The sequence below is a fragment of the Rhopilema esculentum genome, chromosome 8, assembly GCF_057945365.1.
Source record: "Rhopilema esculentum isolate cy_ngs chromosome 8, ASM5794536v1, whole genome shotgun sequence".
Taxonomy (NCBI): Eukaryota; Metazoa; Cnidaria; class Scyphozoa; order Rhizostomeae; family Rhizostomatidae; genus Rhopilema; species Rhopilema esculentum.
The window spans coordinates 3,129,104-3,146,729 of record NC_142822.1 but is presented as its reverse complement, the minus strand read 5'-3'; the positions used below and the strand labels follow the sequence as shown (position 1 = coordinate 3,146,729).

General features: G+C 34.4%; 2 protein-coding genes and 1 non-coding gene across 4 annotated transcripts in view; 1 reads left to right on the top strand and 2 right to left on the bottom strand.

The window, feature by feature from the left end:
- LOC135695055 (mutS protein homolog 5) overlaps window positions 1-14,626 on the bottom strand; it is a 30,228-nt gene extending 15,602 nt beyond the window's left edge. Inside the window, exons 1-18 of the mRNA XM_065214001.2 lie at window positions 13,783-14,626; window positions 13,228-13,538; window positions 12,727-12,850; window positions 12,471-12,551; window positions 12,217-12,282; window positions 11,735-11,859; window positions 11,436-11,545; window positions 11,038-11,073; window positions 10,615-10,700; window positions 10,168-10,352; window positions 9,060-9,122; window positions 6,541-6,612; window positions 5,923-5,979; window positions 4,296-4,368; window positions 3,347-3,456; window positions 2,999-3,079; window positions 1,748-1,793; window positions 1,203-1,244 (exon numbers count right to left, since the gene is read on the bottom strand). Coding sequence (XP_065070073.2) covers window positions 1,203-1,244; window positions 1,748-1,793; window positions 2,999-3,079; window positions 3,347-3,456; window positions 4,296-4,368; window positions 5,923-5,979; window positions 6,541-6,612; window positions 9,060-9,122; window positions 10,168-10,352; window positions 10,615-10,700; window positions 11,038-11,073; window positions 11,436-11,545; window positions 11,735-11,859; window positions 12,217-12,282; window positions 12,471-12,551; window positions 12,727-12,850; window positions 13,228-13,538; window positions 13,783-14,158 — 2,044 coding nt within the window. The 5' untranslated portion in view covers window positions 14,159-14,626. The remainder of the gene's footprint in view (window positions 1-1,202; window positions 1,245-1,747; window positions 1,794-2,998; window positions 3,080-3,346; window positions 3,457-4,295; window positions 4,369-5,922; window positions 5,980-6,540; window positions 6,613-9,059; window positions 9,123-10,167; window positions 10,353-10,614; window positions 10,701-11,037; window positions 11,074-11,435; window positions 11,546-11,734; window positions 11,860-12,216; window positions 12,283-12,470; window positions 12,552-12,726; window positions 12,851-13,227; window positions 13,539-13,782) is intronic.
- Trnae-uuc (transfer RNA glutamic acid (anticodon UUC)) lies at window positions 9,180-9,251 on the top strand. The gene has a single exon. It is a non-coding gene; the product is annotated as a tRNA-Glu (tRNA).
- A 106-nt stretch (window positions 14,627-14,732) lies between the features above and the next one.
- LOC148959798 (nipped-B-like protein) overlaps window positions 14,733-17,626 on the bottom strand; it is a 33,225-nt gene continuing 30,331 nt past the window's right edge. For both annotated transcript variants that reach the window (XM_089109680.1, XM_089109681.1), the window contains exons 44-45: window positions 16,780-16,895; window positions 14,733-16,045 (exon numbers count right to left, since the gene is read on the bottom strand). In XM_089109680.1, coding sequence (XP_088965806.1) covers window positions 16,803-16,895 — 93 coding nt within the window. In that variant the 3' untranslated portion in view covers window positions 14,733-16,045; window positions 16,780-16,802. The remainder of the gene's footprint in view (window positions 16,046-16,779; window positions 16,896-17,626) is intronic.

Sequence of the window (17,626 nt, the reverse complement as noted above, 5' to 3'; positions counted from 1 at the left end):
ACCTTCTCAACAAAGGTCAGGTTTTATTGTTTATACAGCATACCAAAATAATAAAAATTATGGTTAACCGGTCTGTCAGAAAGGGCTCGATGTTGTATAGGCAGAGCTGTCATATTTTTTTGTGTATAGGGCAGGACGGTATATCAAAGACAAAATAAAGCTCATCTCGCCTTTGAAACAGAAACAAGGAATGAAGCCAAAGTATCCTAAAACTGTTTTACTTTCGTTAATAATTTTTTCGAGTATCATTATTTTGAAAAAAATTGAAAATAACCCAGAGAAAAAAAATACTATTTACATGGGAATTACGAATTTCCGTTTTGCGATGTATCCTGCTCCAAAATTACATTTGATGCGGTGTTACATGCGCTCTTGATAATGAATCTAGCTTGATCATTGATGTTAATTCATTTATATACATCTATGTAAAAAGTTAAAATACATGACCAGCCTCGCAGCTTCTCGATATACATCGAGGGAAACGTAATTGTCTCGATTAAAAGGACTTGATTTAGGTTGACTTGATGTAAAGTTTATCGTCTTTCTGATCTTCGTGCAGCAGTACTACTCACTGTGCATTTTACGGAAGATATTGATTTTGAAACAGGAAGAACTCAACATCAATCGGGATGACGGACCTGTACGGTCTTGAAGTTTCTAAATGGACAGGATGTATATTGAGCGAAAGTTAGTTCGTGCTCTCTATGTTAATGTTCATGGTATTTTGATAGCCTTTTACTCTCCTTGTTATTGTTACTGTAGTATCGTAAAGTGATTCATATATAGCCACTTTAGTACTATGTTATTGTAAAGGTTTGAATGGAACAGAACAAATATACAAGAGATGTAATTCAAGCTTTGAATACTACTATCTCGTAAGTTTATCTTTCTATCTTGTTTGTCCTTCTGTTACGCTATCTTGTTTATGAACAACTAATCAATACTTTAACGGCATCTCGTATTACTATTAAATGTTTACGTGCACAAAAACCCTCTTTAAGAAAAGATTGAGTTAAGAGAAAACTTTAACACAACTTTGCCAATATGCCGATATGTTAGCAACAGGTTTCACTTAGAAATGTACACTGGACGCTAAAGGCCCTGTTTTGTGGGTTTCTATAAAATTTCCCCCCATACTCCCCACCATACTCCCCCCCATACTCCCCCCCCATACCCAGTAACAATGCTAATATTAGTCATACCAAAAATCAAACACTGTGTATCTCCTAGCAGTTGATCCAGCTCTGAAAGATGAATGTTTTGAGGGATCTGTTAGCTAAGCATAGCATTTAAGTCATAATATGAAAAAACAAAATAAACTATATAACTCCTAACCTAAGAAACTCATGGAGCTAACAATTACATTATTATAGTTTGTCTAATAAAAAGTGTTGCCAAAATGCATCAAAAAAGGTTCGAAACAAAAACATGCTTAACAGTTCGATGCTTAAACCACTAGATCTGAAATCACTAGAAAACAATCAATCAACAGAGAATAAGTACAAAATTAAGATAATGCAGAATTGAATCTGATGCTTGTTTATCACAAGCGTGTCAAGCACTTGCCCAATCTGGTTAGTCTGAGGCTTTTAGCGTACAATTCGCTTTCTGCTAACATAATAGTACAAATAGCTTGGTACAACTCGAATCAATAAGGACCAGTCATCACGTGACTGTCTCATGTGACAATCCCAATTTGACATTGTTAGCAAAATAGACTGCTAGAAGTAAACAAGATTGCTACTACCTCTTGTCCCTGCTGTCTTGTAGTGGACTATTTCATCTGAAAAAAACTAAATGAAACATTGATATACACAGAAGCTTACTTTTGCAAAAAATTTTTTCTCTATGTTCATCAACTTCCAAGGAAATGCAGGTTATCATAAAACAGGAACAGTACGAAAGGAAGGTGAAGAAAAAAGATAAATTCTTGCTAGATCTAGTTTATGATCTTTAGAAAGATACGTTTGGCTACGTATGCTAGAGGTTTTCGTTTCCGTTGGCATAGATTGTCTTTCATCTGCCACTTAACAATGTGCAGCAGTGTGCATACTGTAATTCATAATATTGTTAAGCAGCTTTATTTTTATCTTGGTTATATCAACGTTTCATCAACCATTTTTTGCAAATTCAAATGAAGTAGTTTCTTGTATTTCTTTAAGCTTAAAAAATATCTACATGATGCAGGCGATTTACACAAGTTGTGCATTTCTATTTCAAATTTCCCTACTGAATTGCACCAAAAAAGTTTTTTAATCATCAAATGTGCATCATTTGTGCTTCTGCGTATTTTTTCATGTTCCCGTGTATGTAATAATTCTAGCAGAGAAAACATAAAGGGTTGTAAAAGATAAGCTGACTACGTTTTGGTGACACGGATTTTCAATTTAATTCCATTTGGTGGTTTCTTTTTTAATCCATGTTGGTGTTCCCCACAAACCATAACTTTGTTGCAATCAGACGATGACTCACTAGACTCAAATTCGTTATTGAATGTGTTGGGGGTATAATCATTGCTGATCATTTTGTTATCAGCACTTTGTTTACAAAACTACCTTAATTGCAAAAACCCATTCCTATGACTGTTTCTGTTGGCTAATTAAAGAAAATAAACTGAACTGTAGAGAGTTGAAAAGAGCTTCAGCAACCCTTGAAAAAGAAGGAGATTATCGACCACAGGAAGCACGTAATAGGGTGAAAAACGTAAACACTTAAACTGTGGCCTTTTTAAGTAGACTACACCCAAAGCGACAAAATTTGTAGCCATTAACACTAATTCTGATGTGTTTTCTTATTCATTAAGACGAGCCCGATGACGGATTCCTTAGCATATAATGTCGGGAAATTAAACAGAAATTACAGTGGAAAGGAAATTGGATAAACTCTGCGATTTGAGAGTAATTAACTTTCAAGATGTCAGGCTCATTCACCACTTTCCTATACTTACTGTCATGGTACATTAATCGAGATTTAGTCTTGGTAAATCAAAACAACTAACCACAAACTCAAGTCCATCAACATCAAACTTTTGCTCGTTTTTCATCTTCTCTGTTATAGGTACAGCAAGCAAGTACCCCAGCTAAGACAAAAGGAGAAGGTTTTATTTGAAAAGCGAGGTTGTTTCTTTTAGTTCTGTCTGCTTTAATGACTTTATGAAATCATGGCTTAATATGTTTTGAACAAAACAGAGAAGAATTCAGATGTTCTGAAACCAAGAAAAACTAAAAAGTATATCTAGGAAAGAGAAAAGTATGCGAAACAACAAACTGATCTTTCACTATAATTTCGAGGAGGGAAGGCAGCAATCAATAGTCAAGGAAAAAAATTAACCTTTAACATATCAAACCTGTGGCAGATATGAGACTCCACACTCGGTTATTGAATTATCCAACCTTTTCAACTCTTCTGATGCCACTTTTGTCATTAGATCTGGTAAGCCATTATAAGTCCTCTTGCCTGTAAAATGACATTACAGTCAAGAAAGATATGATTCATAAATTCACGTATTTAACATTAATTACTCATTGCATGAGTTTTCTTGCTTTCAATTGGATTTGAGAAGAAGAAAACAATTTGACTCGTCCAAAGTTCTGTATAACAAATATCAGTCAACAAAGATTTCTGCAACTGAAAACGAAGCAACAGGTCCTGGGGAAAGTGCCAGCACAAGCTTTTTCCTTGCTTTTCACGCTCGTTGTTCAAGGAAAGAAAGTCCTCAAGATCTAGCAGCTATTTAGTAATAACATTTTTTATAAAAAACAAATTTTTAAGAACACAGAAGCTGAATTTATCAAAAATAAAAACAAGTACCCAGCTTTAGATACAAATAGAAGAAAAGACAATGTTCTTTGGAAAATTTACTCTCCTTTTAATAAAGCAAAGCTCATTTTATTAGTTAATCTACCGTGCTTCTGAAAATGTCATGCAAAACTGTCATCAAGTGGTCATTAAGTGAAATGATTAATAAAATATGGTTGTAGAAAATTCAATGTTGACACATGGACAAATTCAATATTGAGAGTTCTCGACCTTCGCCATTCAAAATAAAAGAAAAGCCTCAGCAAAAGTTTTGTCTGTTCCTTATGAAAGAAAAAGATTGTATACGTAGGGAAACAGGAAGAAATTACTGTTCCACAGTGCTTATTATCTAGTAAAAAACAGAAATGTCATAAGGTAAGGTTTTAAAATGTCCTTCTTGTTTTCTAAGGATGGTTATCGAAGGCTTGATAGGAATGAATGATAAAACACATAAGTAAATGCATGTATACTGCAAATCTGCCAGTATGGATACATACGCTCATCGAGTTCCGCATCAATGCCAGGTTTGACAACAAAACGGCACTGGGTAATAGACTCTTCAAAGTCAACCTAAATAGCATCAATATATAAAAAGATTGCTTCTTCTAAGTAAATGTTTTCATAGCTTGACACTGACAGCCCCATTTTTAATGCCAAAAGAATCACTTTTTTACTATTTGCGATTGTTTTGAGAAGTTTGGGAGAGACCTAACTGTTCTTTTAATGGCAGTACGCCCCGGTTCCCCTGTTGGCATATCATTATCAAGAACATAATACAATTACTTAAATTAATATAAAAGATGGATGACGGAATAAAGATAAAATAGAAGTCTACCATTAATCCCTGATCCTGTACAGAAACCTCAATGTCTCATTCTCGTTATATCATTGCAAAAACTCACAATAAAAGCATTCTCTAATCCCTGAGTTCTAATTACTACAGCGCTACAAACCCACACAAATATCTTGCATAGCTACACTCTAGGGCAATGGCGGCGCCAGCCATTAAGCTCTGGGAGGGGGGGGGGAACCAAAAAAATTTAAGCCATGCAATTTTAACCACCAGAAAATGCCCTTTTACCAACAGGGAACGCCAATTTTATCCGAAGGGAACGCCTAAGACTAAGTTTTGTTTGAAAATTGGCAGTTCGAAAATCATAGGATTACATCACAAAAAGTACGGTGTCAAAATATTACCCCTCCCCCAACATTTTCTCATCGAATTTGGACGATATACAAAATCGGTTCTGCTGAGAACTGGGGGGGACGTGTCCCCCCAGTCCCCCCCGTGGCGCCGCTACTGCTCTAGGGTAAATTTACCCCTTATAAATATTATTGATTTGTTTTCTTTTTCTTTTTTTACTGCTATGAAACCCGCTACCTATGCTGGTGTTTCATTATCATAAACAGTTGTAGGGCTTTGGAGTAAGATATGTGGTCAAAATCGGAATAAAAAATGGGATGAGGGATACAAATTCTACAAAAGAGCATTTACAATTAATTAATCTGTGAAGAAATTTGTTGATCAGAAATATAAGTTAATATGGCTATTGATCAGCAGGATTGATATTTGGAACCGCAACAATGTTTATCCAAAGTCCTTTGAAGCTGATGTCTGCACCCTTTTTGTTTTTCCTGCCTACATCTAATGCTACCTTCCTGTTACTTATCCGTGAGATTTGCGGTTTCTCCTCATCTTAATGATGGGATAGGATTAAATGGATTTACAAATGTACAGTCGGTTTGATGCATGATCAACTGTTGTTAGTAGCCTGACTGCAGACGTTTTTAAATAGGGGAACATTCCGTATTGTTGAGTTTGCAGGCAGACTATAATGTGTATATTCAAAGATCAAAGTCACGATTCGATTCGCTAAAGTCCTTCTTTACTGGTTCAAACGAAAAAATAGTATCAATAATTTTCCTAGCTTAGATACGGAATAGATGTGCACAAGTGATACGGAGGAAAGAACTTGCGAAAGAGAGTTTTCCAAGCCTCAATTTACGCGAAAGATCATCAACAACAACGATTTGCATTAGCTTGCTAATTGCATTAAACATGGAATTAGCTTGCTAACATGACATCATTTAGAATTTCATTAACTTGAAGAAAGTTACGCTTACTATTTTGTTGATAAGATTTGCCATTGTATACAGCTCTTGTGTGAATGAGTTTGCTATCTAAATCAAAATACAAAAAATTAGATTATAACCAATGTAGAACATAAAAAAGGAGATTGTCACGCGCTGTTAGTACAAAGTCAATAAAACAGGTTGTCCTTAGAATTATAAATTGGAAAAAAAATAGCAATGAAATAAACGTAACTCCAACACACTGTGTGTGTGTACATTCAAGTTACGGAGTTCAAAACCATGACTATTCAAAGACAGGAAATAAAAACATGTTACAAAAGGTTGGCTTAGTCTTATCATGAAAGGAATTAACTGAAAATTAGGGCTCCATAATATAATCCAAAATTAAGTGAAACAACATTCACGATTAATCATTTATAAGTTTTATGTTCAGTATATAAAAAAAGAGATGGAGCTAACGGTAAGGAGTAATTTCAATAAATTTATGGAGGAAATGAGTTTGATCAAAGTATCTATAACAAGCGATTTCTGTAACTACTTTTGCTTCTTATGATATAATGAAAACATCTTTGAAGTAATATCTTCAACATTTCAAAAACTCTAGAATTTCAACATTTTGAAAAAATAGTGTAAAAACAAATATAATACTTTTTTGATTATCCCAACGTCTTGCTGCATGCCTCGGCAAATATCACTAATACAGATGGCATTATAAATTGTCTGCGGTATGGAAAGAAGATTATATTTATTTAAGGAAATACAAGGAAGTAAAGGAAAAAATAATGAGCTTAATTAACTTCTAGAATTTTCTCATTTGGGTCAGAGAAAGGCAAAAAAATCTGCATAAGAGCAGTTTCTTCGAACGGCACAAAATATTTTGAAATTTTTGGTATTTGCAATAACTTTTGACTATGAAAATTTACAACTGACTACAACGACTTCATGAAAAATAATACGAATAATACTGCATTAATAACGCTAATAATATTGAGAGAATGCTACCAAGTGCACTGATTTCATTGTTAGAAGGATATGTTTTAACTTCAAAGTTCAAAGTTCTTAAGTCTTAGTTATATATTACTTTATGAAAATTACAACACCATCACAAACATATTCTGATAGCATCCAGAGGAGGGCTTTGTCCTAAGAATTAATACTATAAGTGACTTTTACGCAAAACGCTTAAGGTACATTCATCAAGCTTGTATTGTGTTAATTTGTTATATTTCCTAAAAAAAGTTTCATGATGAAAAGACAGACTTTTTTCTCGATTTTACCAAATTTACATATTGTGTCGCTTAAAAATGATTCAAGAATAATATAAATAAAAAATTTTCAAGAATATTGAGGCTCAGCAAAAATTAAAGAATCGTTTAGAATTAAAAATAGTAATAATCTTAGGTGACGTCATTCCAATAGCATCTCAATTTTCTCGATATAGGGTAGAAACATCGATTAGAGAATGCTGCCAGGTAAGGGAGTGATCGGCGGGTACAGATTGTGAGTGAAACAAGTTAGAGAAATGATGTAATTATGGCTGAAAGGTAGAACAGCAGACAAGGGAAGTATGGTTTTCCTTTTTCTCTGCAACACGATAGGTTTCATACAGCAAAATAAAATATCTAAGTTACATGATAACTGACCAAAATTCTGGATTCCGATGAAATATCTTTTGCGAAAGCTGAGATGAAAAAGATGGAAGACTCTTCTAAAATTCTTCTGCCCCTGGATAGGTTTTTCGATAATCTTCACAGCGAAACTTTGACCAAACTCCCACGGAAAGTCTTGATTATAATTAATCAAGGGCCTACAGAAGATCAACCATTGGACACAGAGGATTCGATTTAATCTCTGTAGCTAACACATTGTTCTGGTGGTAGATCGCAGTGTCTACATAAAAGCACATCGCTTTGTGTAAATTGGCCCAAAGGATAAGTCTGGTCTAGGTCTTATTACTACATTAATGATACCGTCTGTAAGCATGAAAGAGAGGTCAAAGTAAATTAATCGGCCACTAGACACACCCAGTGTTTTCGGTAAAATGCACTCGAGACCTGAATTCAACAAGGAACAAGCAGTTTTGAAACTGAAAGTAATTCTAGGAAATTATAATTATTGAAAGATGGGAAGGATACAAACGACCTAAAAGATTCGCATAAAGAAATGAATTAGTTAGGAGGCAAATTATCTCAGCTTTAAACGAAAATTTAATTCTGATTTTTATTCTGAAATACCCATATTTACCTGAAAAATGGCCCTACATAGAACATTGAAAAAAGCGTAGTGAAAAGAATCTTTTCGAATAATTTTCTTTAAGCTCACTCTCCAACTTTCATTTTAGATTTCGATTAATGCTTATAGTCTTGTGTTTAAGTTTCGTGAAGAGCTTGAATGGTGTCTTCAGAATGATTCAAAGTTAATTGGGAGGAGGATGCAGACATAGTTCGCACAGAGGGAGTCAGTTTTTTGCTAAAGATAAGATTTTTCTACAAATTCAAGGGCATTGTGGCGAATGAAAGGAATTAGAGGAGACCAGAAAGGAAATTTTCCGAAAAATTTCTTTATGTTTTAATCAAATAGAAGCATTTCCTGTAAGTGTAAGGAGGACAGAAAAACTCGCAACTTTTGCCGTATCTAGAAAGATATTTAAAATGCACTTTATCTTATCAATTTTCTTCATTCTTTTTGTGAACTTTCATGACACCCTAAAACATTATAGATAGTTTAGGACAAGGATACAATAAAGTTTCTACCTGAGGCGGCACCATGGTTGCCGCGAACGGGAAAATTATTATAAATCTAGACGTGAAAAGTACTTTCAAAAATGAAAAGAGTCAAAGCAGGGAAAAATGCTATGAAATGTTCGATCGTTTATGAAGTTAAGTGTAACATAATTTGATATTGATATTGTTTTAACCCAAAATGTGGGATGTAGTAGCAAAAGATTCCCAGGTGAGCACCCTGAACCACCCTTTTTTATTTCAATTCCCTCACCTACATGCCATCTTCATGCCTTTAGTAAAAATTTGTCAACCCCCCCCCCCCCCCCCTCTTGCTCTTTCATACTTCCGACATCCCTGAGTAGATTATTATGATTTTATCACTTAACTTCTCTGCCTATCTCATGTTTTCCAAGATTCGTTAAAAATTAAAACTTCAAAACTTACTTTATAAAGGTTTTGCCAGTCGGTAATACTTGCTCCTGTCGACATCATTTTGGACATAACTCCCTGAAAGATGATGCAATAGATACAAACATACCAGTATTCGCGTGCTCGTTACTCATATCCCGTGTGGTCTAGTGGTTAGGATCCGGCGTTTTCACCGCCGTGGCCGGGGTTCGATTCCCCGCACGGGAGCTTCATGTTTTTCTTTTCTTTTTCTTTTCACCATTATGCATTTCTTAGTAGTTATTTCCTCCTCACTCAGTGTTTACTATGCAATTATAAATTTAAAAATATTATAAAAATGTGTCGAAGTACTATGAGTTAAATCAGGGTCTCATTCCAAAAAACTCTTGATTTGCTTAACTTTCGTTATATTATAAAGGACATCAAAGGACATCACATAAACGATGACAAATGCAAATAGTTTAGTTAAGTTTTATCCAAATGTTCTTAAATGAACTTTTAAAAACCACAACGTACAGCGAGGGAAAATTTGTTTGAAATCATAATGAAATGAGCCTTCTACAGCGAATTTTCAGAAAAACGTTTAAAAGCAAGCAGAAAATTAACTTATTAATACATCTATGCTCCAGCACCATCCGCCTGAAATTTAATCTATTTGGCGTATGGCGTATGTATCGCTAGTTTTATAGTTTGTTTTATTTGGAAAATTTTATAAATTGGAGAATAGACAACGTTTTCTAGCGCTGCTTTCTTCTTACAAAAATTTGAAAGAAAAGCAAGCTCTTAAAATCTTTACCTAAAGATCCCTTTTCTAAATGACCTTAAATTGGTCACATCCAAATGGGGCATACCTCTGCATACTTAGATGTCACGCTCAAAAATTTAGTTCACATTCATGGGTACCTCACAGTCAAGTTCTTCAACTTTGACTGTAGGAGAATATTTAGACCATAAGTATCTGATCATGCGTATGAAACAACACTTAAATGTGAAGGGACATAAAGGTATCAATGCATCCAGTCCAGCCCTCTCTACAAATGAGGGACAAGTATTTGAAATTACCAACGTTGGCACACTTTTCATGGTTCTCACGGGTGGGAAACTGCTAAAATTTGAAGTAAACTTGAAGCACAGGATAACTCACGGAAATATTTTTCATGTGCTTCATGCTGTCCTGAAAAGCCATCACTGCTTCAAGGTTTCTGTTTGAAAGAAAAGAAGCGATGGCCAGTTGTCTCTCTTTTATTTCATCAATGTTTGTCAAAGGATGTAGAAACCATTGACGAAGTAGTTTAGAACCAGCTGTCGATTTAGTGTAGTTTATAATACCTAAAAACATAATCATTGATGTTAAGTTACAATAATAAATGCTTCATTTATCAAAATGCTAGGCTGAAAGTATCCTTACAAGTTTCGTATAAGACAAAAACGTAGTTCCAGAAAGTCTTGATCAAGGATTCGAAATGAATAAGAAAGCAATGGCCTAACGACAATATATTTCTTATAAAACAGAAAACTGAACTTTTTTACTCCATCGAAGTTGTACACGTGTCTTTTAAAAAACTGCGAGAAGGTTGAAAGTTTACTGTACCAAAGAGAGATAGGCCCTCTTTTGAACCACTGCCACCACTTTTGTAAACAGAAGGATGTGCTTCCTTGCTAAAAATCTGCAAGGCCCTGAAACAGAGAAGGTCTTTGACTACTTGAGAAAAATATATTTCAATACGACATATAATGTTACTTTCTTGGCAATGAAAAATAATGCGATGATCACATATGGAACAGGCAAGCACTTGAGCTTGCAAGGCACTCTTAGGATTACTTGAACCTTAGGTATTTGAAATATTACAGTGAAATAAAAATATTTCGAAGTAACTAGTTCAGCTGAGGATATTGAAGAGTTTTAATTACCAATATAAGATTAAAAGGCAAATCTGTGATGTTTCTGATAGTAAAGATATTGGATAAACAAGCTCTTTCTTTCATTCGACAAAAGATTTTCAAATTAACATACCCGTAAGTTGTATCATCAACCATCATAACAGAGTTTCTAATTAGAGAAATAAAAAAAATATCTTTCAACTTTGAACTATTGTTTAAAATTTTGCTTTTTGACAATTAACATTAAAGCCGAATTGGCGCTAAGGTAAGAGATTTACTTTACTAGATATACTTTAAAATGATGGCAAAGAATAGAATGACAGGCGAAAAACACTGTTTGGATTAACTTTTTCAGAGTATATTTCTTTTATTTGTAGTATCAATTTTAATAAGTTTATTGAGTAAAGAAATGATTGATGTAAAATATTAATAAATTTCCTTGACTTTGCTGGCTACGGTTTCAAACAAAAGTTGTATAACAAGGTTGTTCACTACTTTCTTTAGCAAGCTAATTTGCTTTTCGTCACGTACAAAGAAAACGACTTCAGTGCCACAATGGGTACTTTCGTGCCTGGATCTTCAAGCTCTACCCCAACTCTGTTTTTGTCCAGGAACTTTATAAGCGCCCCAGCAGCTCTCACCTATGGAAAAGTAAAACCCTTTCAGCGACTTTTGCATTATGAAAAAGGAAAAGATGTGCTTTAGGGGCAATGACAAAACTGCCAAAAAAGGTACTACAATGGAAAAGAAAATCTTTCAATAAAATGGAAGCGAAATTGCGAATGATAATACTACTGCAGTTAAAGGAGGGTGTCTCAGCGCATACATACCATATTGATACTGTCAAAGGACAACATCGATCCAAAGTAGACATTCCTCTCTAATTCTGACGCACTCTCAGGAAGATCAGGTAGGCCATTTAATGTCAAAATCCTTCTCTTGCATAGTTCATATCCTTAATGGAGAACAGATCATCGAAAAGATAGTACAAATAAGTCGTACTCGATCAGGATAAAAAGGTTGGTTTGGCATGGACCCAACCCGATTTAATCAAGGGATTTAATCACAATGACATACACTTCTGAGAACTATGGAAATATCTAAAAAATTATTTTCTGAAAGACACTACCAAAAAATCATTCTATCTATTTGGTTTTCTGAAGAAATACTAAGTGTCAAGAAATTAACCACCCATTAAGGTATTGAGATGGATTCGGGTGTTCGATAAAATTCGCTTTCGATACAATGTTCCGTTAAGCGACATAATCAGGTTAAGAATGGCAATATTAAGCTGACAAATGCGTTTACTCACCAAACATCATACAGGGAATGATTTCTATATGCACATGCTTTTCAAGAACAGATCCCTCCTCTTCATCTGCAAAAGATAAATTGACAATTTTTTGGAATGCTTAGAATTGCAAGATAAGACATAGACTAAATCTTAAATATTCTCCAGAAAATGATTATTTCTAAATTAAAAATTAAGAATAATAAAACTGAAGAATTATTATGGTTAATGCTTTCTTCCTGCTTCTATGATAAAAAACATATACAATGCCTTACCTTCTTCTCTCAGGGCTTGAAGGAAGCTTTCTTCTTGTTTAGCATTTGTAATAATTACATCAGGCTGTATACGTCTTTTCACTGACAAAAAAATAAGTAACTAATAAAGGAAATGTGATCAAAAATCTAGTCTAAAACACTGGTTTTGCTAAAGTACATCCGCTTATAAGGCTGAATCTTGTTTAGTAATGAGAATGCCATCTGATAAGTCAATCTCCTTTATAATTTGTTTATAAGAAATCATTTAAGAACTCACTAAGTTTGAGAAAATGATAGTCAGCTGTTTCCACCACATCCTCCATCATCTTGATTTGATAGTTATCTGTATCGTAATAGGCAATTCCAATCTTCCCAATGCTTTTTACTGCACACATGTAAATCTACAAGTAAATAAGCCAAATACATTAATCATATTTTAACCTTGAAAATCCATGAGTTTGGTTATTTAAAAAAACTTGACAATGAATTGACAAAAACTGGATAAATGTAAAATGTGCTGGGTAGCTAAGACAATATTCTAGCTACTTGCCCTTTAATTTGAAATGAGAATATCAGAGCAAAGAGAACAATAAGGATTTGGTATATTAAAATTCAAAATTATGAACTCAGTATAGCATAAGAATGGAACTTATTATGATAAATCTATAAAGCTTTCACAAAGGCTAGAAACTTGAGACTAGAAAACCTGTTAGATCATCACTTTGAAGTGCTTTTAATATATCTCAAAAAATAATGAAAAAAGTATTAATGCTCTCACCTTAGCATCACCATCACTTCTTTCAGAACAAATGGTGTTTTGCTTAGAAGGTTGATGATTTTCATTTTGGCTCAGATCTAAAGCATCTCTTACAGAACTCTGTTTCTGCACTAAAGAAGAGTCACTACACCTTCTGTCTGCAGACATTGGAACACCTCTAAAAGCATAGGATTCTTTACAAGAAGTAGAACTTGTTGATTGTAAGTTAACATTATAAGCACCACAAGATACTCCCAGTGGTAGGCTTGTACTGTTCTGTCTTATTGATGGATCTCTGTTTGCAGCTTGTGAATCCAAAGGTGTCTTTAAAACTAGAAAAAGTACAAGATTTTCTTTAGAGGTCTCTGCAAGGCATGCAAGATCAAGTTGAATGAATAAAAATTAGTCTTGAATATGTACAATTTTGAGAATTGATTTCTTGGCAAGAAAACTAAATAGGAATACAAGCAGATAAACTTGTTGAAGCATCAGTTATATCTGTCTCTCTCTACAAAGTCGTTTAATCATGGATTAGTATCATAATTTCTTCAAAATCTTCATAAGAATTACTCCTACCTGTACTGCTTTCTTCTGAGTTACAGGGTTGCAACGTTTTGTCAAAATTAGCACTGCTTTTCTGGCTTGATGACAATATTTCAGAATCTGGGCTAGTGTAAATAACTGATCTTTTTGTAGGCGCATATGCTACTGAGTCCAGTAACGATCTTTTATAGAAATTTGATCCATTTTCCGGAGTTTGGTTGATAATTTCAGTTGTGTTGATTTTGCTTTGTGGTGCCTTGCTAAAGCTCCCCGAAGTATTGACCTCTGCATGTTTTTTTCTTATATGGGAGGAAGAACCATTTTCATGATACGATCTACTTGCAGTGCTTGGAGTTGCAAATGATCTTGAACCTGGTGTTGCAAATGTTCTTTTCGATATGGAAGACATTCTGCATTGCAATATTCTTTATTACTTTGATATGTAACTTGGAGAATGATTGGCTGATACTGGAAATGAAAGTATAGGAGGAGAATAAATGCTTCTCTTCAACAAGTATTCTCTTTATTTCTTATAATAACGGTAACATTTCATCTTTACTTACAGATTGTCTTTTTTTTAGGCCTACCAAAAAGTTTGGAGTGCAATGAAATTCTTGTAATGTCACTAAATTAAAAGCCTTCATTCTTGATCACTTTCTATGCAAAATGTTTATAAACAAGAAACAGTTACAAGGCAAAATTATTTGAATATAGAGATCACAAAGCTTTTTTCAACTTACCTATTTTACAGCTGACGACATTAAAAAATCCCGCCAGTAAATCAGTCTCGTTATCAACTGCTCCTTCGTGGCGCTCCTTAATCAAATTACCTGAGCCACTCAGTGGTTAGCAAATTTGCATAAAAGAGGAGGCAAAACCGAACACTTCGCTTCTATCAAAGCTGAAGTAGAAATTGATGTTGAGACAGTAAAGAAATCATCCACTTTTGTAACAGATGAAGAAGAATACAAAAACACAATTAATTCCCTTTTTTCCCAAATGTTGTAAATTACCAATGATGCTCAAAATAAATTACAGGGATAAAGCTAATACACAACAAAACTAAAAATCTTCTTTAAAATTCGCTAAAAATTCACCTTGATTTGGGTTTAGTAAATGGTCCGCAAAGCGAAAATTAAATTGCTATCGTAAAATTGGAATAGCTGTATCATAGTATCTTTCAGTTGATATCATTTGAATAAATCGCAGATGTATGATGGAAAGGCAAGCTTCAAGCGGGATCAGTATTTTGACAAGAATAGGGCCTAGGGTGGGATGGAAGCACACAAAAAACGACAACAAAGGGGAAACCTAGCAGCTTAAACAGCTAAAGATGCCAGAAAAAACAACTTTGGGAACACAAGACTAAAATCTGTCAGTCCAGCAGCCAGCATAAAAATCGAGCATAGCTTTACTAATGGGGGTAAAATGTACATAATTGGAAACCCATCGTGTACCAAATGGAACCAACACCTTTCTACAAGAATACTAAGCTGGCAAAAGGTGAATAAACAACAATATACATGTTGATATTAATCATTAAACTTGCAACGAATTTACATTATAATACAATGATGAAATGGATAACTATACACCGTGTATGAAAACGTCAAAGTCAGGTAAAACTACAGGGGTGTCCCATACGGGCAGTGAATCGTGCTTTACTTGGGAGGGAAGATGTTTTTGAATGTAACGAAAATTGCTCCATCAAACTTTGTTTTAACTCATCTATATGGTATTTTCTAGTCAAAATGACTTTTCTTTTTTCTCGTTTAAAACGAATTGTTAGTTTTGATAAATTTAACCGAATGCAAGATAGCCCTGATATTTTGAGCTGGGCCCACCCATGTACAACGAGAAATAAATACAGAACACTTTAAGGCATACCACTCTAGAAATGACAGGCATGGAAAAGGCCTGTAGGGATAAAATGGATTTATACACCAAACAACAAGTAAACCACCCAATAAGTAACAGTAATATGTCTTGAGTTTGGACTTTTTTCTATTTTTGTCAAATTCCAATTTCTGTTTTTTCTACAAGAACCTAGAAATATCAAAGGCTTCTTACAACTGAATAATTCTAAATATCCCCCATAATTTGCCTGGTTTGCGAAGAAAGTCCTTTGTATCTTCTACTTTATATTACTTAGGGCACATAATTATCTTCGTTTTCAAAAGAGAAGACAAAGAAGGTTGGTTCAGCAAATGCTGACAATATCCTTTTTAGTGTCTGGAGATATGTATGCATGAACGTGTAATGTGAATCAAGCCATTTGTCCTTTCTTTCGATATTCCTGAAAAAAGGCAAAAACGATTCTAAGAAAACTGGTATTCTGAAGGTGAACACCTTACAAAATATCAACACTTCTTATTATTATACTATACACAATCATTTCTGATGATGACACTGTGCGGCCTTTTGACATCAAGCAAATATCCTACAATGCCTGCCAAAAGTCTTGGCACACTAACGTCAGTTTTCAAGGCCAAACTCGGCGATTCCCCTTCCCCCCTATTAACAATGTTGGTTTACTACAAAAAACGTAGGAGATCAGGAAGTACGTTTTTCCCTTTTACTGGTATATTGTTTGTCTATACTATCAACATTGTTTTGGGGGGAAGGGGTGCGAAAGTAGAAGTATTCAGAAAATAAACTGAAAATATGAAAACACAGCAAAAATTGTCGAGTGTTTCAAGTACTTTTGGCAGGCATTGTAGACTTAAAAAGAATTCTTCGCAGAAAGCTAACATACGGCCGTAGAAATCCTAAGATAACATCACAAATTGAAATACTTCCAAAAAGCAGCATTTTAGATTGAAAGCTATACAGATTCTTTCAAGTTTGTTTTTCTATTTTGGTTTTCAAGTTCTACTTTAACATTCTTAAAGTCCCTACTTTAAGTTGAATATTGGGTCACTATTAAGGTTTATTAAAATGAGATATCGGATTGGTACTACCGGTTCTAGCATTCTAATGACCAACAGCGATTAATCATGTATATTGACAACAGCTAAAATATCTCCATACCTTTTAAACACAGGCATTGAGGCTCATTTTCTGCCTCTAGAGCTTCTCCGTCTTGTCTTTGAACCAGATGAGCCGTCACTCGCGCAATCTTCTTCAATCTGTTTACTACCGGTGTCCTAAAAGATATAATATTACTTGTTACAACCATAAAAACGTTATCATTGAGAAAATACAAAGATATTGGTAAATCATAGCAATGGAATACAAATTAGCAGGGCAATTTGATATTTTTTAGTTAGCAGGAAGGCGAAAAATCTTAGTTCAATCGATTTATTCTAGCATGGGAAAGCTTCCGAAGCATTGGGTTCCGAAAAGGAAAAAGAAGAATGGCTAAAATGGCGATCCAATGAAATGACTAAAATGGCGATTAGCAGAGCTTATTTAATAAGGGTGTGGTAGTAGTGTGATTTCACATGGGTTTATATTATAGCTTATTCTTAGCAGATTTTAATGCTTTAGGAGTATTTAGAGGAGTTCGAAGTTTTTTTCATGAAAGGGTTGTGGGGTATAATTTCACAGCAGGATTTAATTCACAGTTCTTACTGGACTTAAATATAGAATCGGCTCTGTTAGTAAGTTATTTTTCTCTTTCCCTCACATACCTCAAGATCCCGAGGTAGGAATGGTGCATCGTCTCTCTGGTGGGACAGAGTGAGCCTTTTTTGTCCATTCCTTGCCAAGAATCCTAAGTTGTTTGGCAACTTGATTTGATAAGGGATGGCAAATTATGAGCTAGCTATTCAAAATTCAAGAACTTCTCTTGTTAGTGTTGCTTCCCCGATTAAGAAATCAACTTGAAGACAAGAACCGTTGACATAGAGCCTTGAGAATGTAAATAAAGATTCCG